The sequence below is a fragment of the Dermochelys coriacea genome, chromosome 1 (assembly GCF_009764565.3).
Source record: "Dermochelys coriacea isolate rDerCor1 chromosome 1, rDerCor1.pri.v4, whole genome shotgun sequence".
NCBI lineage: Eukaryota > Metazoa > Chordata > Testudines > Dermochelyidae > Dermochelys > Dermochelys coriacea.
In genome coordinates this window covers 8,504,251-8,527,252 of record NC_050068.2, presented here as the reverse complement: position 1 = coordinate 8,527,252, position 23,002 = coordinate 8,504,251, and the positions used below count along the sequence as shown (strand labels likewise).

Sequence of the window (23,002 nt, the reverse complement as noted above, 5' to 3'; positions counted from 1 at the left end):
ACCAAGGGAAGGTCATGCCTGACTAATCTAATCGCCTTTTATGATGAGATTACTGGTTCTGTGGATGAAGGGAAAGCAGTGGATGTATTGTTTCTTGACTTTAGCAAAGCTTTTGACACGGTCTCCCACAGCATTCTTGTCAGCAAGTTAAGGAAGTATGGGCTGGATGAATGCACTATAAGGTGGGTAGAAAGCTGGCTAGATTGTCGGGCTCAACGGGTAGTGATCAATGGCTCCATGTCTAGTTGGCAGCCGGTGTCAAGTGGAGTGCCCCAGGGGTCGGTCCTGGGGCCCGTTTTGTTCAATATCTTCATAAATGATCTGGAGGATGGTGTGGATTGCACTCTCAGCAAATTTGCGGATGATACTAAACTGGGAGGAGTGGTAGATACGCTGGAGGGGAGGGATAGGATACAGAAGGACCTAGACAAATTGGAGGATTGGGCCAAAAGAAATCTAATGAGGTTCAATAAGGATAAGTGCAGGGTCCTGCACTTAGGATGGAAGAATCCAATGCACCGCTACAGACTAGGGACCGAATGGCTCGGCAGCAGTTCTGCGGAAAAGGACCTAGGGGTGACAGTGGACGAGAAGCTGGATATGAGTCAGCAGTGTGCCCTTGTTGCCAAGAAGGCCAATGGCATTTTGGGATGTATAAGTAGGGGCATAGCGAGCAGATCGAGGGACGTGATCGTTCCCCTCTATTCGACACTGGTGAGGCCTCATCTGGAGTACTGTGTCCAGTTTTGGGCCCCACACTACAGGAAGGATGTGGATAAATTGGAAAGAGTACAACGAAGGGCAACGAAAATGATTAGGGGTCTAGAGCACATGACTTATGAGGAGAGGCTGAGGGAGCTGGGATTGTTTAGTCTGCAGAAGAGAAGAATGAGGGGGGATTTGATAGCTGCTTTCAACTACCTGAAAGGGGGTTTCAAAGAGGATGGCTCTAGACTGTTCTCAATGGTAGCAGATGACAGAACGAGGAGTAATGGTCTCAAGTTGCAATGGGGGAGGTTTAGATTGGATATTAGGAAAAACTTTTTCACTAAGAGGGTGGTGAAACACTGGAATGCGTTACCTAGGGAGGTGGTAGAATCTCCTTCCTTAGAGGTTTTTAAGGTCAGGCTTGACAAAGCCCTGGCTGGGATGATTTAACTGGGACTTGGTCCTGCTTTGAGCAGGGGGTTGGACTAGATGACCTTCTGGGGTCCCTTCCAACCCTGATATTCTATGATTCTATGATTCTATGATTCTAATTCATCACACAAATAGGGGATAATTACCAAGGTAGCCCAGGAGGGGTGGTAGAGGAGAGAAGGAGAAGGCCACACAGCACTTTAAAAGTTTAAAACTTATTGAATGCCAGCCTTCTGTTACTTGGACAAACCTCTGGGGTGGAGTGGCTGGGTTGCTGGAGGCTCCCCCACCGCGTTCTTGGGCATCTGGGTGAGGAGGCTATGGAACTTGGGGAGGAGGGTGGTTAGTTACAGAGGGGCTGTAGTGGCGGTCTATGCTCCTGCTGCCTTTCCTGCAGCTCAATCATACACTGGAGCATATTAGTTTGATCCTCCAGCAGCCTGAGCATTGAATCCTGCCTCCTCTCATCACGCTGCTTCCACCTTTCAGCTTCAGCCCTCTCTTCAGCCTGCCACCTCTCCTCCCGGTCATTTTGTGCTTTCCTGCACTGTGACATTGTCTGCCTCCATGCATTCGTCTGTGCTCTGTCAGTGTGGGAGGACAGCATAAGCTCAGAGAACATTTCATTGCGAGTGTGTTTTTTTCGCCTTCTAATCTTCGCTAGCCTTTGGGAAGGAGAAGATCCTGTGATCCTTGAAACACATGCAGCTGGTGGAGGAAAAAAAAAGGGACAGTGGTATTTGAAAAGACACATTTTATAGAACAATGGGTACAGTCTTTCACGGTAAACCTTGCTGTTAACATTACATACAGACCACATGTGCTTTCATTACAAGGTCGCATTTTGCCTCCCCCCGCCGCATGGCTAACAGCGGGGAACATTTCTGTTCATCCATAGGCAAACAGCCCAGCAGGAATGGGCAACTCTGAATGTCCCCTTAAGAAAAGCATCCTGTTTCAACCAGGTGACCATGAATGATATCACTCTCCTGAGGATAATACAGAGAGATAAAGAAAGGATGTTGTTTGAACGCCAGCAAACATACATTGCAATGCTTTGTTCTACAATGATTCCCGAGTACGTGCTACTGGCCTGGAGTGTTAAAGTGTACTACCATGGTGGATGGAATAAGGCTGCCCTCCCCAGAAACCTTTTGCAAAGGCTTTGGGAGTATATCCAGGAGAACCACGAATGCCAGGGCAAATTAATCATTAAACATGCTGGCTTTTAAACCTTGTATAGTATTTTAAAAGGTACACTCACCAGAGGTCCCTTCTCCGCCTGGGGGTCCGGGAGGCAGCCTTGGGTGGGTTCGGGGGGTACTGGCTCCAGGTCCAGGGTGAGAAACAGTTCCTGGCTGTCGGGAAAACCAGTTTCTCTGCTTGTTTGCTGTGAGCTATCTACAGCCTCCTCATCATCATCTTCCTCATCCCCAAAACCTGCTTCCGTGTTGCCTCCATCTCCATTGAAGGAGTCAAACAACACGGCTGGGGTAGTGATGGCTGAACCCCCTAAAATGGCATGCAGCTCATCATAAAAGCGGCATGTTTGGGGCTCTGACCCAGAGCGGCCGTTCGCCTCTCTGGTTTTCCGGTAGGCTTGCCTCAGCTCCTTAAGTTTCACGCGGCACTGCTTCGGGTCCCTGTTATGGCCTCTGTCCTTCATGCCCTGGGAGATTTTCACAAATGTTTTGGCATTTTGAAAACTGGAACGTAGTTCTGATAGCACGGATTCCTCCCCCATACAGCAATCAGATCCCGTACCTCCCGTTCGGTCCATGCTAGAGCTCTTTTGCGATTCTGGGACTCCATCATGGTCACCTCTGCTGATGAGCTCTGAATGGTCATCTGCAGCTTGCCACACTGGCCAAACAGGAAATTGAAATTCAAAAGTTCGCGGGCCTTTTCCTATCTACCTGGTCAGTGCATCTGAGTTGAGAGTGCTGTCCAGAGCGGTCACAATGGAGCATTCTGGGATAGGTCCCGGAGGCCAATACCATCTAATTGTGTCCACAGTACCCCAAATTCGACCCAGCAAAACTGATTTCAGCGCTAATCCCCTTGTTGGGGATGGAGTAAGGAAATCGATTTTAAGAGCCCTTTAAGTTGAAAAAAAGGGCTTCGTCATGTGGACGGGTGCAGGGTTACATCGATTTAATGCTGCTAAATTCGACCTCAACGCCTAGTGTAGACCAGGGCTAAAAGTTAGGCACATCTGGGCTACCTGTTCCACCCCCACCCCCACCCCCACAAATGGGGCAGCCACTTACAGGAAGATGCTGGGGCTGTCAGCTTAAGGCAGCTGCAGCCAGCAGAGCAAGGGCTGTGCTGCAGTCTGTGCTACTTTCACAACCTGGCCTGGAGTGTCAGCTGCTGGATCTGGAGCCCGAACTGTGCTTTATTCGGAGTTACAAACATTTCAGGTGTCCTGAGGTGTCTGTAACTCTTAGATTCTACTGTAATAATACTAATAATAATTAATAATAAACCCTAGCTTTTCTATAGTTCTTTTTTATCAGTAGGTCTTAATTTTACATAATTATCCATATTTTACAGATGGGAAACTGAGACATGGAGAGGTGATAGAAGACTGGCATGTCACCTCCTTCATTCCTTCTCACCACCATTCTCTTCAATATCTAGCCCCTTGCCAATACTTAGCTCCCCTTCTTCCTCCCATCCCATAAGCCATTAGCTGGCACTGTAGAAGCCATTACCATAGAATAAGTTGTTCCTTGCTCTCCCCTGCCCTATACTGCTGTGTACACACACTGTAGGCAGCAGCTTACTCGAGGATCACACGTTACTTGAGGTGCATGCTGAGTTGGACCCTTTCTGCCTCTTACCCATCTCCAGCTGAGACTCCTGCCCTGGCTTCAGCCAGGCTTCTCTAGCCATGCACTAGGTTGACCTACTCTACCCCTCCTCCAAACCAGGCCTCTCCCTGACAGGCCGTGCCCTCCATGCTATGTGGGCTACCGGAATATGTCCAAACAGAATGCCCCCTTATGGAATGTGAGCATGCCCAGGTGTGGATAGTGGAGAGCAGAACAAGGACCCATTACATTAATGATCCCTGTATTGATCAATGGGACAAGAGTACAAGGTCTGTTGGACTTTCTACCAGGGCTAAGGTAGCTTCTATGGCTTTTTCCAAACACTTTCCTCTTGTGGAAATTTGTAGAGCAGCAACCTGGATTTCAATGCATACTTTTACTAAGAACTACTTATTAGACTTAGTCTATAGGAATCTGCATCCCTCCATCTTGTGTTAGAGTTACTGCTTGTTAGTCTGTCCCATCAGTGGGGGTATGCAGAGGCCCCACAAAGAAATAATAATGAAGATAACTTACATGTAAGTGGAGTTCTTAGAAATGGACTCTGCTTATGGACACTCCCCACCCCTCTCTCCCCACTTTTTTGGAATCCTACTTACCAAGGGACCTGAATGGAGTGGGGGGAGAATCTGAGCTGGCCGGAGAGCCACAGCCTTTTATACCCTTGCCATGGAATATAAAATGTCTGCTAAGGAGGTGTGTGAATTATCCAGTGGGCATTACAAGTTTGGGTTTCACCTGTCAGAGCATCCCATGATTGTGAATATTAAGAGTCCACATTGAAAAACTGGTTACAAGCAAGTAATCTTCATTTTTCTAACATTACCTTTCATAGGCCCTTTCTGGTACATCCCTCCCAGTTCTCCAAAGCCATGATGCCCGATTCTTTCTGACCGTTCTTCTCCCTCCTAGCTCCTGCTGGGAGAGAGGTTATTCCTTTCAAAGCAGCTTTGTATCTCATCATGTTAGAAACAGGATGCAGCAGAAAGCATTTCTCACTTGGGATTTTTTTCTGTGGACAAAGTGCAAAACTGCACATCCCCCACCCTTCAGTTACTGGCTAACCTAAGCTGAAGTTATAGTTTTGGGAAACTTTGACTGGACAAAAAGGGAGAGGAGTCAGTGACAGGGGGAACATTCTCAACTACTACTGTTGGGCTCTAAGTTGATTTGCATATACAGGAAGACTACCAATCAGGTCTGTACTAATGGAATCAGTCTGTGGGAAAGAATGACCCAGGTAAGGAATTTTTTTAAACAGTGATTCATTATAAAATCAAAAGTATTTTAATTCATTTCAATTTTAACTTGTTGACCAGAGAACATTCCATTGAAAACATAATACAGGGTTGATTTGATGCTATATTATATACATTTTTAATGATCAGTGTTATTCTTGAGTCAAGCATAGTCTGATTTTATACCTAAGTGTGTACGGGGAGATGTCAGCAAACCAGTAAAGTTCTTGAAACCACTATGGCTTATTGCTAAAAGCAGCCAAGTCAGCAGGCTGTAAATTGGCCATTCAGCAGTCTCAGCTTGACCAAGGAAGGAGGGGAGGAGGTTTTGGGTGCCACAGAAAGGGCAGCTTGATGCCGCGTCCTTCCTGATAAGAATTGTCTTGAAGTTGCTATGACCTAGGAACATCTATTGGGTCCTCAAGGCTGCAGACTCTGGAAAAACCCACACCTGGTTAATCAATAATCAGAAGAAAACCTCTTGCTGGACCACTGAAACTGCTTGTAACAAAAAAGAAAAGGAGTACTTGTGGCACCTTAGAGACTAACAAATTTATTTGCGCCTAAGCTTTTGTGAGCTACAGCTCACTTCATCGGATGCTGTAGCTCACGAAAGCTTATGCTCAAATAAATTTGTTAGTCTCTAAGGTGCCACAAGTACTCCTTTTCTTTTTTGCGAATACAGACTAACACGGCTGCTACTCTGAAAGCTGCTTGTAACAAGTTTTCTTTAAGGGGCATTGTATAAAATAAGGGAGAAAAGTTTGAGGTAGGGGGACTCTTCAGGACTGGACTGTCTCTCTGGATGCATCTTGTGTTCCCCATGGCAGACAGGCTGCCACTGTGCCACTCGAGAGCCACACTCAGCTTTGGTAATTATCGAGGGTTGGGAGTGTTTTACTAACCTGTTGCGGACGTGCGTAAGTGCTGGAGACTAAGTAAAGTTTAGCTTTAAGTGAAAGCACTCTTGTGTTGTCCTGTTTGTGCCAGCCATCTATCGGTCGGACAGCCTTGTCTCCCCTGATTTATTTCCTGACACCACTTCGCACAGAGTAAAAGTTACCAAGAGCTTTGGGTTGAAAGAACCCCAGGTAACAAGTGCATAGTCAGTTTGTCTCCATTCTGTGTTGTGTATTAGAGAAGTTAGTATAATTTTAAATCAGATCTCCAAATCTCATCTCAGTGAATGGCTTGAAGGTAATACACATTTCTACTTCAAGAATGTTGTTTGGGTTGCAAAGTCAAGCATTTACAAATTAGAAAAATGTCACATTTAAGATTCCCATTATACCTTTTTGATTTTAGTTCCATTCTCAATTGTTTGAATTGGTCTAGCTTCAATTTCCAGTCGTATTTTGATATACCAACAGTTAAAGTGCTCTCTAGTATTAGATATTTTCTTCCTGTCCAGGTTTTACATATGCACAGAGTTCAGTAACTGCTCCAGAGCAGACTATTTCAACATGATAAGAAAACCAGGAAAAACTTGCCTTCTTAACATACCAGAAAAGAAAATATTTGGAACACAGATGTGCGGTAATGGTGTAATAGAAGATGAGGAGGAATGTGACTGTGGTGTGGATGAGGTTAGTAGTTAAAGTCTTTAGTTTTAGGCACATTTTACAGAAGCATTAGTAAGTTTGTTTTATCCAACTTCAAAACTATTCCATGAGACGTATGGTTTTATGATGGAAGTGCTATTCATGGTTCCATAGTTAAGTCTGGATTGAGTTTTGCACAAAAAGCAGGGATTCAACTATTTTGTTATTACATATGAAGAGCTCATCTTATGCACATGAAAATTACAGCTTTGAGTACAAAGCAAATTACTCTTTGAGTACACAATTAATTTTATTAGGATTTAAAAAAAAGAAAATGAATGTCTGCCAGGAATTATGTATGCCAAAAACTGGCCATCATGTATAATGAGGCATCGCTTTGTGTACATTTCTTATGTGAATTCTACTGTATGTATTACTTGCCTAAAACAGGATTGAGCCCTTTTTATACAAACCTAGCCCCCATCCTTGATGGCCACAGAGGGTCCTTTTTCAAGAAGCCTGTGTGCTTCCACTAGTGAAGGGAGGGTGCAACAGATGTGGGGAGTTGTGGAAAGGGTGTGCAAAGCACAAGCCATCTGCAACGTTTACTTCAGTCATTGGGTTTTAGCTTCTGTGGAACAAAGAACTGGAAGTCATTGAGTCCAGTCCCCTGCTATCACATGAATCCCTGTCTCATAATCCAATCAAGCTCCATCTTAAAACTAGTTAGTTTGCCCCCTACTACTCCTATTGGAAAGCAGTTCCAGAATCTCACTCCTCTGATGGTTACTTCTAATTTCCAGTCTGACTTTATTCATGGCCAGTTCATTGTACTAGGTAGGATGGCTTCCTGCCTTTTTATGCGTCTTCAGAGTGCATTCCATATCTGCTTGGTCCTAGTGTTTAAAATTGGATTTCCCCCACTTGTGTTAGTGTCAATGCTCAAGGCTTTTACAGAGAGTTATCAAATCAGGAGAAAGAGTGATGTGTTAGTCATGCAAACAGAGGCAACTGCTAGTTTCTTCTGCTGCTTCTTCCTCTCTACCCAACTAATGGCACCAAACCTGGACTCCAGCAGGATTGGTCAGAAGTACTGGATCCTTACTTCTGCTGCAAACAGAACTGTTATCCTGAACATAGGTCCCTGGCCCTCCCCATGAAAGTCAATCCTGAATTGAGAAGGTCCCTTATATCATGAGTAAAAATCTTCATCCAAGAGTCTCCGTCAGTGAATGTGAGCAACCAGTACAGTTACATTGTCAGAGTGGAGTGGTTCCCAGAGGATCAGTTGACAAGAGTAAGGCCTATAGAGCTTGCTCCTGGCCTCAGCCCATATTGTTTAAGAAAAGATGTAACGGGTCATTGTGACAATATATAAACTTTCACTTACTTTGAGGACCTGCTTCCTCTCTGGTGAACAGCTGACACATATCCTCTCTATCTGGTATTGTGGCTGCCACCATCCAGTATTCACTCCTTGTTTCTTTTAGAATCAGAGTTAAAAGGATTTAGTCTTTTCTCCCCAGGAACTAGAAAACCAAGAGATATGCTCTTGCTTGTGATAATTCTTATATAGCATCACTTCAAGAAGTGGCAATCAGGTGCCTAAATAACTAAAGGCTTGTCTATACTTGAAATGCCAGGGTGTCACAGCTGCAGCACTGTCTACACCATGGTGTTGTCTACACCAGGGGTGAGGTCAGCTTAACTTTGTCACTCAAGGGTGAGGATTTTTCGTACCCTTGAGTGACATAGCTGGGCCAACCTAACTTTTTAGTGTAGACTAGGTCTTACACCATCATACACCATGATCTACTTATGTGGGAAGCTTCTGGGGCTAGGGACACCAAGGTCAGCTCTCTTCAGCCTTTTCAGGTTCCCTTCTCAGAGGTCTACTAACGCTTCTTCACTTAGCCCATTCTCCAGGCAAGTCTAGCCTGTGACTGCCCTGTCACAATTCCCAGATCTCCCTCTCCCGTTCCCCCCTCCCACGGTGGTTCCACCTCGTCTAGTGACATCACCACTGGTCTTGTCACCAGCCTGAGCAGTTCCTTCACACTTAGATTTTACAGTTGAGTTCGTAATTAGAATAAATTTGTAGGCCCAATTAGCACAACTGGCTACAAACAGACTGAGGTCAAAGGCTTAGATAATTTCAATGGGCCACTGTGACATCAGTGCTAACTCAAACAATCACCACCCATCATCTGCAGCTAATTTACATGCCACAATTCTGTTGGGTATAATGGCTGTGGTTTGAGGGGAGACTGGAAACTTGCAGGATATGTGGCTAAATTCATTGATCTTTAAAGATTGCACAGCTGCATACTAGCTTGGACATCAGTGTTTAAAAAGCGCCCCACCTTAAACGGTTGTCTTGGCGCCACTCCCATTTTGGCAACACAGACAGAAGAACTGAGGCAGGTGTACAGGGGTTGCCCTTAAAGCATGGCAACACTGGGACTCAGGGACTATGTTATCCCCACACGTAATATCACATTGTACCAGTCTCACTAACACAACCCTGCAAGCCAGTAAGTCAATTGGAAAACCAGTGCCAGATTCACAAAGTACATTTTGGCTTCTTTGTGTTACTCTAGTATATTGGTGCATCTGCCTTTAAAAGTTTACATTAAAATAAAACTCTTTAATTTTGTTTGCAAATATCTTAAAACCATTAGAAATATTACATAAATCTATGGTACTTATGTAACTGCAATGTCTAGCACCTCACATCTTTTAAATCTTTTTAATGTATTTATCCTCACAACACCCCTATGAGATCGTACTTCCCTATTGCCCCCATTTTATAGATGGGGAACTGATGAACAGAAAACTAAATGACTTGCCTAAGCTCACAGCAGAGCAGGCAATTGAACCCAGTACTCTTAGTCCCAAGTGGCTGCCCTAACCACTGGACAATCCTTCCTCTCTTGATGGCTTCATTCTCTTTGGATTCCTTGAGTAGAACAAATAGCAAATAATAATAATAATAATAACAATAATAATAGCAATAATAATACCTTTTAAAAATTCTATGTAATTAGAACTAGGTAAGAAATGGGAGTTTGTCTCTCAAATTCACTAAGCTTTGTTACTGTTTTGAAATCAAACAATAAATGGTAAGAGCGCAGTTATTATGGGAGAGTCCCACAACACGTTTTTAAGGTGAAGTACCATTCATTTTTTACTTGAAGGTGTGTGTACGGAGTGGTTGTTGCCTATCCAATTGTACAATAAAACGAGGTGCTGCTTGTGTTTCTGGACTTTGCTGCAAAAACTGTCAGGTAAGAAAAACGTACAGTAGGTTTTGTATTTTATGGTAAATTGAATGTTTCATTACTTGTTTTAAAAGTTAGTAGCCAGTGGCAATACTATTCATTTTCACAATTTCCTGCTCAAGTACTGCATCTGCTAATCTCATGTAGATGGGTTGGGATTAGAGTTGAGCAATTTGTTTTTAGCAAATAGTTTATTTGCTGAAAAAGGAAATTTTGGTCAACCCAAAACCATTCACTAATTCATGTACAGTTCACTGAATGATTTTGACCAAACCAAAAAATCGAAATGTTTCAAAAATGTTCAAACAAAATATTTTGTTTCACCTCAAATCAAATGTTTTTGGATAACAATCCATTATCATTATGCATGACTGAATAGTCATTGGGCCAGGGAAAGCATGAGAACGATTCTATAACCTGATAGTTAGGTCAGTCACCTAGGATGGCAGCTAAAGCTGTCAATGACAGACTGGTGAGAGATTGAAAGGAGTTGCCCATCAACATCCTCTCCAGAATGTTCTGCCTCCATTGGCAGTGCATGGCTCCAAGCCCTATTGGAATGTTTACTCAACTTTTGGGAGCGAGCCTCCCAGCCTAGGTCAATAGACTTGTGCTTGTAGGGCATGCTCCAGTGTGCTGTGTAGACAGTGCTTTGATGTTGTGGCTTGGGCTGGAGCTCAGACTTCGAACCTGGGATAGAAGGAATGGGTTTGAGAGCACAAGCTCCAGCCTGAGTCAAAATGTCAAAGCACCGGCTACACAGCTAAAAATAGTGCACTAGCACGAGCCCTGCTAGCACAAGTCTGTGGAGCTTGGCTGGGAGGCTCATTCCCAAATGCTGTGTAGACATACCCTATGTGACTTCAAAATATTCCCCAATTGATATTTTACCCAATATTATCTTCTACCTGGACTTCTAATTTTTGTCTATTGTCCTTCTCTTCCTTCATCGTCATTCTTAGCTTCCTACCATAGCATGGAGTGCCTATATGTCCAGAATCATCTGAGCCTGGGGACTGTCAAGATGGCTTACATGAAGGAGGAGAACCTATTCCAGCTCCCAGTGCAGGGCATCCTTACTTAAACGGAAAGAAGTTCCTCTTCTGCACTCTCTGGAGATCTGTCTGAGATTTCTCAGATCATCTGGAGGAGACCGTGGTGACAGCCATGCCCCCAATTTAGGATTCCACAATAAAGGATAAAGTCACCTCCTCAAGCCCCAGAAAAGCCTGTGTCAACAGCAGAGAGTTCTTGTGCTATCACTGATGCAATAAGTGTGGCACCTGCTGCTGCAGGAACCAGTACAGTAGTAGAAAGTGCTTCCATTCAGCCCACCCTACAGATCAGTATCTCAAGTGGTCAGGACATATGGGACTCAGCAGAGAAACTCCTGGGATTGAAGAAACTCTATATTCACTTCCACTACCTGCCATCCTTATAGCCCTTTACTTCTGTCCTCACAAGCAGGAGCCCTCTGAGAGCAATCCAGCTTCATCACATCACCCAATCCTTCCACCCCGGTAGCTGAGAAGAACTGGGCAAAAGTTCCAAAGGATGTTTTCTATACATGTGTAACACTGGGCACACAGCCAGGCCTTCATTTTCCCCAGTGCCCAGTTATTCAGAAATATTTACCACAAGGCTGCATTTACTCAAAGATTCATGGACTCCTCTAGAATTGGCAGAGGAGAAAGCATCCGGACTCTCAGATAAAATAAAGCACATTCTTACAGATCCACTTCGCTACTCCAGAGTTGTCTTCCTCTCCCCAAACTGAAATCTCTGATGTCTCCTTGTGGATGTCCAGCCATCAGCTCAAGCTCAACATGGCTAAAACAGAACTCTCCATTTCTTTCTCTCCATCCCCACTACCTCCTTTTGATCACTGTGGACAACACCATCCTGTCCCTCAGGCCTGTAATATAGGTGCCATCATTGACATAGGCCAGTATCTAGGACCTCACATTCAGGCAGTTCGTTAACCTTGCCAATTCTTTCTGTATAACTTTCTTATCCAGTCAGACACCTAAAACTCTCATCCCAGCTCTCATCATTTCACAATTTAATTACTGCAATATTCTTCTCTGTGGTCTTGACAAATGCAATCTTTACCCACTCATATCCTTTCTAGGGCTGTCAAGCAATTAAAAAAATTAATCTAGGTTAATCACATGATTAATCGTGCTGTTAAATAATAATAGAATACCATTTATTTAAATATTTATGAATGTTTTCTACATTTTCAAGTATAATGATTTCAGTTACAACACAGAATACAAAGTGAATAGTGTTCACTTTATATTTATTTTGATTACATATATTTTCACTGTAAAAAACAAAAAAAATAGTATTTTTCAATTCCCCCATTACAAGTACTGTAGTGCAATCTCTTTATCATGAAAGTTGAACTTACAAATGTAGAATTATGTACAAAAATAACTGCACTGAAAAACTTTAGAGCCTACAAGTCCACTTTGTCCTACTTCTTGTTCATCCAATCGCTCAGACAAGCGTGTTCACACTTGTGGGAGATAATGCTGCCTGTTTCTTGTTTACAATGTCACCTGAAAGTCAGAACAGGTGTTTGCCTGCCACTGTTATAGCTGGCATCGCAAGATATTTACGTGCCAGATGCACTAAAGATTCCTATGTCCCTTCATACTTCAACCACCATTACAGAGGATATGTATCCATACGGATGACAGGTTCTGCTCGATAACAATCCAAAGCAGTATGGACTGACACATTTTCATTTTCATCATCTGAGTCAGATGCCACCAGCAGATGGTTGATTTTCTTTTTCAGTGGTTGGGTTCTGTAGTTTCTCCATCACAGTGTTGGTCTTTTAAGACTTCTGAACACATGCTCCACACCTCGTCCCTCTCAGATTTTGGAAGGCACTTCATATTTGTAAACCTTGGGTCGTGTGCTGTATCTTTAGAAATTGCACATTGGTAACTTCTTTGTGTTTTGTCAAATCTGTAGTGAAAGTATTCTTAAAACGAAGAAAATGTGCTGGGTCATCATCCAAGACTGCTATAACATGAAATATATGGCAGAATGCTGGTAAAACAGAGCAGGATACATACAATTCTCTCCAAGGAGTTCAGTCACAAATTTAAGTAAACTTTTTTCTTTTAACGAGTGTCGTCAGCATAATAGCATGTCCTCTGGAATGGTGGGTGATGCATGAAGGAGCATACAAATGTTTAGCATATCTGGCATGTAAATACCTTACAATGCTGGCTACAAAAGTGCCATGTGAACGCCTGTTCTCACTTTCAGGTGACATTGTAACTAAGAAGTGAGTAGTATTGGAGTGGAGGAATAGCTCAGTGGTTTGAGCATTGGTCTGCTAAACCCAGGGTTTTGAGTTCAATCCTTGAGGGGGCCATTTAGGGATCTGGGGCAAAAGTTGGGGATTGGTCCTGCTTTGAGCAATGTGTTACACTAGATGATGTCCTGAGGTCCCTTCAAGCCCTGATATTCTATGATTATCTCCCATAAATGTAAACAAATTTGTTTCTCTTAGAGATTGGCTAACCAAGAAGTAGGACTGAGTGGAAGTATAGGCTCTGAAGTTTTACATTTTGTTTTTGAGTGCAGTTATGTAACAAAAAATCTACATTTGTAAATTGCACTTTCATGAATAAGAAAATGCACTACAGTACGTGTCTGAGGTGAATTGAAAAATACTATTTCTTTTATCATTTTTACAGTGCAAACATTTCTAATAAAATAATATAAAGTGAGCAGTGTACACTTTCCATTTTGTGTTGTAATTGAAATAAAAATATTTGAAAATGTAGAAAAACATCCAAAATATTGAATAAATTTCAATTGGTATTCTGTTTAACAGTGAGATTAAAGCTGCGATTAATCTTGATTATTTTTTAAGCGTAATTCATTTTTTTAATTAATCACGTGAGTTAACTGTGATTAATCAACAGCCCTAATCCTTTCATAATGCTGCTGAAAAGATCATTTTCCTAGTCTGTCGCTTTGACCATGTCACTTTACGTCGCTCTCCTGTCTCCCTCTTCTCTATCACATTAAATATAAGCTACTTTTCTTCACTCTCAGGACCCTTCTTGATGAATCCCCACCATGTCTTCTCTCATTTACTACTGAGTGGTCGATGCTCAACTCCAATCCACCCATGGTGTCAGCCTCCATTACCCACTTGTTAAATTTTCAAACAAGGACTTTCATGCTTTCTCCTATGCTGCCCCTAATGATTGTGAGGAGCTCTCCATAAACATTGATTAAAACTAAGCAATTTCCCTCCAAAACCCATCTCAAAACTCTCCTTTTCCTTAATGCCTACCAAAAATTGACAATAATTAGTCAGATTGTTTCCTTCTATGCTCCCTATTTATGTGAATCCATCATTTGTCTCTTGTCTTATACTTAGGCTCTGGCTCTTTGGGGCTGGGACTATCTTCTTATTCTGTGTTTGTATAGGGCCGAGCACAATGAGATCTGGGTCATTGGCTATGGCTCCGAGGTGCTACAGTAATACTTCTACTAAGCACTCATTCTGTAGAGGATATTGATAGATAGGTCCTGTCCCCCTCTCCTCAGTGACTGACAGATCCAGCTTCTGAACACTGTGGGTGAAGTGACCCCAGCTATAGTCTCAGCAGACTCCACATGGAAAAAAAAAGAGTAGATAGGCAAAAACTATATTTTCCATTTTTCATTGTTATTGATTAAAAATATGAAGAATTTATCATCATTTGGGAATGAAAAAGAATCACAAATATTTTAAATACTGGGATTAGAGTGCACTCCTTAATTAACAGCACAAGAAGTATTTATGTTGCATCTTCCTCTTACCTGATCTGTGTTAAAATAAATGGCAAAGCAACTGCAGGTGGCTTTTTTTTTACCTGTTAGATGTTTGGGGGCTCCTAAAACAAACATATTTTAAGAAGGCAAATGGCAGCTTGTAGAATAGGCCTCCAGAGAGAAATCACCTCCAGATCCTTGTATTCTTATTTTAACAGCTTCATAAACAAGGGAAAATATGCCGAGAAAGTATTGGTGAGTGTGACCTTCCTGAGTATTGCAATGGAACTTCACACTGGTGCCCAGAGGATGTATTTAAGCAAGATGGAACTCCATGCAGTGACAAAGATTGTTGTTTCCAAGGGAGATGCCATAACCACGAGAGACAGTGCAAAGCTGTATTTGGCAAAGGCAAGACCGGCATTGTTATTTACAAAAACCCACATAGCAGCATGAATTAACTCTTAGGAAATTGGCCAGTTCTTATATGATTGTCGTCTGGGGATTAGGTAACAGACTTTTTTGGGCAGGGAGCTCTACCACAAAGGAGGGAGAGTTTGTGTGGCAGCTGGGAGTGGCTGCAGTATTATTTGATCCTGCCTTACTTCTGCTGGGAAGCTGACCTTCTCCCTGAGCTTGCCCTGTCTGATCAGTGGATTTTGCATATCATACCTACATATTAGGATGCTTATTCTGTAACACCAATCACTGCAAATCTAAACAGTCTCACTGTACACTACTTCCCCTGCTGCTGGATCCTACGTGCTTCCTCAGCCCAGGAAGCAATAGAAGAGGTTTGGAATGGCTCCTAGCACACTAGGCAGCTGACTTTTGGAAACAGCTGGTTTGGAAAATTGGGATAGATACCTGCTTAAGGGGAATGGGAGTTCTCTTTGGCTACAGAAGGTGCTATGTGAGAGCTAATGAGATGGGAAACATTTGAAAGAGGAAAGAGTGCCGAGACACCCAGGAAGAATGTAATCATTCTCAATATCTGCTTTGGTGTGATAGGGTGGACTAAATCCAGCCTTGTGGCCCTGCTGCCTCTTCCCTTCCCAGAAAAGAGCAGAGGAGAAGTTCTCTCGGCAGCCTATCAGAGGGGCTGCTGGAGCGACCAATCAGGGGCCAGAAGGACCATATAAAAGAAAGCAGCAGAGGCAGAGCAACCAGTTCTTTCTGAAGCTCAAAGCGGGAGGACTGGGTGCCTGACTGGCTGGAAGAGCAGCAGGATCAAGGACGGGTCAGTGTGGGTAGGCTGAGCCCAGAATATAACCAGACCAGGCAAGGATACCATGATGGGCCCTGCTGGTCTGGAAGAAGACTGAGCCCAGGGAGAGCTGCTGAAAAGACAACTGAGGCTACCAAGATGGGTCCCTGTTAGACTGTTAAAGAAGGCAATACCTTCAGGGAGGAAGCCTTGGTACTATGGACCTGTACCGGGGCCTGAGAAAGAACTAGAGACTGTATACCCTAGAAGCAGGGAACAGTGTGTGTTTCTGAGTTGGAAGGCTGAGTCACCAACCCCCCCCCCAAAAGAACCCTCCTTCGGGAGGTGCATGCTTGAGAGAGGCAGGTGCCACCCCATTCAAAACTGAGTGAGTAGGCATGTATTGGACTGGGGTAGGGCAGTAGCAAGAGGCAAGTGCAAATGCTATTACATTTGGTCTGAAGGGTTAATATCCTAAACAGATGTAAAATTACCAGTTTCAATGTATTTGGGTTGTTTGCACTGCTCATTCACTGTTTTTACTGTGTAGCACCCACATGTGCAGAAATGTAAAAGTTCTCATGCTTTGAATAGCTTTTTCCATTTCAGTCAAATCAGTTTCTCATTTTAGTTAGTTTTATGCCTTATTACAGAAGAGAACCAAATGCAATCTCTAGTCTTATGGTGCTGGCACACAGAGCATTTTTTTAAATGAGATACTTTAATCAACAGATATTGTCTATATTGGGCTGATTAAAAGGTGTGACAGCTCTTGTTCTCAAGGATTAAATGACTCAAACCCACAGTGTCTGGTTACTAGTTATGAATATTTCCTTGCCTATTGTACACATCAAAGAAATGATGCTCTCAATTCTTAAATTTGGAAGACTTTTTTTCTTACTAAATTTATGGGTGTTTCCTGTTTTGGAGACTAGATTCCAAAAAGGAGAAGAAATGTCCTTTTTCTCTTTGACATTTCTTTTCTAAGCATCAGAGACCTGCAGTTAACTTTTGAGGAGAATCTCATGATTGTGACAATCTGGGAAATCAGACATTGGATCCAACTACTTCATTTCTGTTTTGTTGTCAGGGAGGCAGGAAAGGAACTTGCTTTTTCTTATGCTGTCTTGTGAGGAGGCTCCTGATAACAGGGAATTAGCTGTAAGCTCTTGCTAGATCCAGCATTTCCTTATGAAACATCACTAAACTCAAGATATTCTACTTTAGCATTCTTCTCAGGATCAAACTAAAGGCAAAACCAGAACTGTCAGTGAGGGTAGGACTTGATCCCCTTACCTATAGCTGCCTGGAAGTTCAGTTCTGCTTCCAGGCAGGCTAGCAGACTGTCTCCAGAACTCTTTCTTCTCTTTTTGTAAATCCCATGAATGCCCAGAGACACCAAACTAAAGCCATTAAGCTGTTCAGATTGCTAAATTTGAAAGTGACGGTTTTTGAAAATTCAGGCCACAGTAACCAAGAGCTAGTGTATAGAAAGACAATTGCAATTCTAGGCAACTGTTTTCAAAAAGAGGAGCCAAAAGTTAGTCTTGATGTCCTTCCTTTCCTTCTGACTCCTAACTATTCCATTGTCTGCAGACATTTCCTCTAGTTTATCTGCTATTCAATCATGAATGCTAAGCCCCATAACTCTATTAACATAATAGTTTTAAATGGCTTTACATCTGTGTTTAGATGTGACCTCTCTCCCCTATGACATACAATCATTTGAGAGAATGCCAGCTAGTGTGATCATCCCCGCTGTGATAGATGAGATTTCTCATCCCGTTTATGACATCCTTGGCTCTCTATCCAAAGATTGGTATACATCTCCAGTTTTACACAGCATCTTACAAACTGCAAAATCAGATTGGTGTACTCCTGCTTCTGTTCAGGAAGTGTCAAAAAAGCAAATATATTAATTAAGAACATGAGACTGGCCATACTGGGTTAGACCAGTGATCCATCTAGCCTATTCTGTCTTGTGACAGTGACTGGTGCCAGATGCTTCAGAGGCAGTGTACGGAACAAGGTATCTTACTCAGTGGTCCCCTGTCATCCAGTCCCAGCTTCTAGCTGTCAGAGGTTTAGGGACACCCAGAAATTGAGGTTACACCCCTGATCATTTTCTCTAATAGCCATTGATAGACCTATTCTCCATGAATTTATCTAATATTTTTCTGAGCATAGTTATACTTTCATCTTCACAACATCCCCTGACAATACATTGCATCAGTTGACTGTGCATTTGGTGAAGAAGTATTTCCGTATGTTTGTTTTAAACCTGCTGCCTATTAATTTCGTTGGATGACCCCTGGTTTGTGTGTTATGAGAAGGAGTAAATAATGCTTCCTTTTTCACTTTTACCACATAGATCATGATTGTATACACGTCTAGCATATTGCCCTTCAGTCGCCTATTTTCCGAGCTGAATAGTCCCAGTCTTTTTAATCTCTCTTCATATAGAAGCTAATCCATACCCCTTATCATTTACTTGCACGTCTCTGTACCTTTTCCAGTTCTAATCAGTCTTTGTACTCAAGGTGTGGGCATACCATGGATTATGTAGTGGCATTATGATATTTTCTGTCTTAATATCTGTCCCTTTCTTAATGATTCCTACATTTGTTACCTTTTTTTTGACTGATGTTGTACATTGAGCAGATGTTTTCTGTGAACCATCTACAATGACTCCAAGATCTTTTTTGAGTAGTAACAGCTAATTTAGATCCCATCATATTGTATGTATAGTTGGGGCCGTGTTTTCCAGTGTGCATTACTTCACATTAATCAACATTGAATTTCATCTGCTATTTTGTCACCTGGTTTAATGATATTCCTTGGACTCTATGCAGTCAGCTATCTGAGTAATTTTATATTGCCTGGAAACTTTGCCACATCACTGTCTGTCCCCTTTTTTCCCAGAGCATTTATGAATATGCTGAACTGAACTGGTCCCAGTAGAGATCCCTGGGGGATGACACTAATTACATCTCTCCATTCTGAAAACTGACTCTTCCTATCCTCTGTTTCCTATATTTTAACTGGTTACTGATGCAGGAGAGAAACTGCCCTCCTATCCCATGATTGCTTAATATGCTCAAGAGCCTTTGCTGAGGACACTTGTCAAAGGCTTTCTGAAAGTCCAAATATACTATATCCACTGGACCACCCTGATCCATGTGCTTGTTGACCTCCTCAAAGAATTCTAATTGGTGAGGCATGATTTCTCTTTACAAAATCCATGTTGACTTTCCCCAACACATCATATTCAGAACTGTGAGACACATAGATGTTCTTTACTGTAGTTTCAACCAGTTTGCCTGATACTGAAGTTATGCTTACTGGGCTGTAATTGCCAGAATCACCTCTGGAGCTTTTGTAAAACTGAGCATCATATTAACTATTTGTCGGTCATCTGGTACAGAGATTGATTGAAGTGTTAGGTTACATAACACAGATAGCAGCAGTTCTTCAATTTTATATTGGAATTCCTTCAGAACTCTTGGGTGAATTCCATGCGTTCTAATTACTTATTACTGTTTAATTTATCAGTTTGTTCCAGGTGTGGGGATCTTCCTCACATCCTCTGCAGTTAAGACGATGCAAAGAATTCATTTAACTTTTCTACAAAGGCCTTGTCTTCCTTAGTGCTCCTTTAGTAGCTCGATCATCCAGTGGCCCCATTGATTGTTTGGGATGTATCCTGTTTCTGATATGCATGCAGATTTGTGACTAAAGATTCCCAGAGATCACTGCACTTGTCTTCATCTCCACTCGTCTGTTGCCACAGGACTTTATGTGGGAGTGAGGCCATTGGCAGAGGCCTGCACACGAAATTATTTAACATGGGGAAACCAATGCGCAGGTGGTAACCATATGAGACTTGACAGGAGGAAAACCCTGACCCAGTGGCAAGGAGATCCAAGACAACCAGGGGCCTCCCTCCTGCTGTAGCCCTCACCCGCCTTCACCTCCACAGAATATTAAAAGGTCCTCTATGTGCGCCTGATCCTCCATTGGGGTCTTGTGAAGTTTGGACCATGGTTAGTGAGGAGCCTCGCCTCATACCTGCTCACCAACGGTACCCTACCAAGAGGGGTGAAAGCTCCGGGTGATGTGGTCTGAGAGTCTTTTGCCCACACAAGCCTCTCTACAATGACAAGGTTGCAATCCATCAGATCCACCACACTCCATATACCAAAGACTAAGCGAAAGCAGTGCAACATCAAAGCACTTCAGGACCAAGCCAGCTGCTAGACATTCCAGCAACAACTGTCTGAGACGCTCTCTAATATGCCTCATAATATCATTTTTTATATGTTGCAAAAGGAGCCAAAATGACCCCCCCCCCCAAGGAGGTTTCCCTGTTTCCAGATCCTGGGGCCAGCTCTACACTAAAACATTAGGTGAACCCAGCTATGACACATGTGGTGTGAAGAATCCACATCCCTGAGTGATGTTGTTATTGCCTCCCATTATAGAGGGCATTAGGTGAATGGAGGAATTCTTCTGTTGGCTTACCTACTGTGTCTCACAGAGATGAATTAACTACAGCAATGGGACAACCCCTCCCATCACAGTACTCAGTATCTACACTGAAGTGCTACAGCTGTGATGCTGCAGCATCTCTATTGAAGACCTAGTGTAAATCTGAATAAATGATTGCAAGCAACAACGGATCTGAGGGCAGCGCACCTGCAGAGCCTTGAGGGTGACGGCCTGTAACATCATACTAAGTATGCTAGGGTGATCAGAATAAAGTCTAGAGGGGATTTTTCAGGGAGGGAGTAAGAGGGTTCCCTAAATCGTGGTTTTCTGTCATGTTAGATCATGATTTCTACAAAGGACAGCTTGCTTATTTACCAGATCAGTAGTCAGGAGTCACCAGTGTGGTTAGATGTTTGTCTGCATGTGTGTCTTATTACCAGTTTGCCCGTTACTTTGAGGTATGCTCATTTATTCGGGTTACTCTTCTTGGGGACGGGTTACTCTTCTTGTACTTCTATCAATGTACTGCTTGTGTCACTTGTGTTCTCACATGGAGCTCTACTTCTTCCTGCTGCAAGTCTCTCACAGTGGAGCTTTCCTGCAGGACCTACGTTCCCCAGGGCTGGGTTCCTCTGCAAACTCACACACGTTAAGTGAGTACGTCTGAGAGGACCAGGTTAATCAGCACTCCCAAGCTGACCCCTTATACGTCCCTTGATTCAGTAGGCTGGGTTGAACCGCACCTCCAGGATGTCATCCTCATATGTCCCAGGTTCAATATGTCCCTATCCCCATGTTTCATGCTACAATTGTTCTGGTAGTAACCACTTGATGAGCAAACCCCACAGGATTTTTGGGCACTGTAGGGATCTTTTAGCTTAGGTACAAGGAGTGTTGCTGCAGAGTGAATGAAGAAACCAGAAAACACCCACGGGGGGGAAGAGAGAAAGAGAAGCAACCAGCTTAATCATGAAAGTTATTTGTTGCCAGGTAATAACCAGAGGGGAGCCAAACCAACAAAACAGTTATAATATTAAATTTAACTTAAACTTGATTATAAAATTCAGTTTTAGAAAATTATAACTGATCTCACAAGTCAGGGTCAGAAACCTATATTTGGAGAGAGCTGGGTTCTCACTGCCCCGTGAAGCCCGACTCAGTCGGGGTCCCAGATGGTGGTAGTAACTGAGGGTCTGGTGTGCTGGAGACAGGCAGAGCCCCCAGCATGATCAGTCAGGAGAAGCTCAAGTTCCAATGCAACTGAAACAGATTTTGGATCCAGGCATCAGAACACTTATTTGAGCATAGGTAGGGTTTTTTGTAGACAAACAATGGTTCAGGGAGAACATTAGATTTGATTACGTGTAAACTGATGGCTCAAGGAACTATACCAAAGTTATTTTGTTCAGGCTAGACAATTGGAGTTGATCATTTCTGGCTATGGGCAGTGTTCCTTGGAGGGAGCTCACAATGCAATTAGGGAGCTTCACTATTTTAGATACCAATAAAGGATTTATTACTAGAATTGGTCTGATAGCTCCTGAGCTGGGTGTGTGCAGGCATTAACATCTAGAACAGAGACCCCCATCATGCAGTGATTCCCTGCTTTTCTGGTCCCAGAATTGTGTGTGGTTCTTGCTTTGGAATCTCTGTTCTCCATTCTGTAGGCTAATGGAGATGCCTCCCTGTTCCATCTTTGATGCAAATGGGGCTAGGGGAGTTTCCTTAATTTTGTCGCCCTTGTCCGGAGGGGTTTAGGTGTGTCTCCCACTGCCTTTTGTAAGCTTTTTTTTTCTTCTGATCAGTTTTGGTTCAAGCAGAGGCTGGGGGGGAGGTCTTTTGTGAGTCAGACAGGCTGGGTACTGTGCCCTGGTTCCCCAAGAATACAGAGGTACTTGGTAACAGTCTGTTCGTTTTGTGTTCTCCCTGTGTGCTGCCCCAGCTCTGTGCAGACAGCTGGCACAGAATACCTCGAGCGAACTGCCCAATGACCACAAGATCCATTAAGGCACCCAGCCAGGTTTATTGTTGACAAAGCACATTAATAGCACCTAGCAGACTTTACAAGGATACTAAGACATATGCCTGGACAAGGGACGCAGCTCAGTCAGTGGCAGGACTTTCCACTGTCCCCTAGGCTGGCCAAAGGTACTCCCTCTGAGATGCATCTTTATACTCCAATACAAACAAATACTGCCCCTATGGCAAAGTTACTGCCCCCTGACATGACTAGTTATTAGCCATCACCTTACATGTTGATTCGATCAAAACACCTTTATTGTGTACTATCATCCTGACCTTATCATTTAGGAGGGGTCAGTGTGTTCCTGTTATCCTTGCGGAATGTTTTTATACCATCCTTGATATCTGGATGTTCTGGTACCACTTAATATCGGGATGTCTTTGTGTGAGTACTCTGTGCTTAGCACTTCTTAGGAATGTGTATTTCTACAATATCAGCCCTGTTCTTGACAGATTC

The 23,002-nt window shown here is 43.1% G+C and overlaps 1 protein-coding gene across 1 annotated transcript in view; it reads left to right on the top strand.

Moving 5' to 3' along the window:
* LOC119849331 (disintegrin and metalloproteinase domain-containing protein 20-like) overlaps positions 1–23,002 on the top strand; it is a 168,947-nt gene that overhangs the window by 78,527 nt on the left and 67,418 nt on the right. Inside the window, exons 12-14 of the mRNA XM_043504015.1 lie at positions 6,627–6,801; positions 9,954–10,043; positions 15,047–15,239. Of these exons, the coding sequence (XP_043359950.1) occupies positions 6,627–6,801; positions 9,954–10,043; positions 15,047–15,239 (458 nt within the window). The remainder of the gene's footprint in view (positions 1–6,626; positions 6,802–9,953; positions 10,044–15,046; positions 15,240–23,002) is intronic.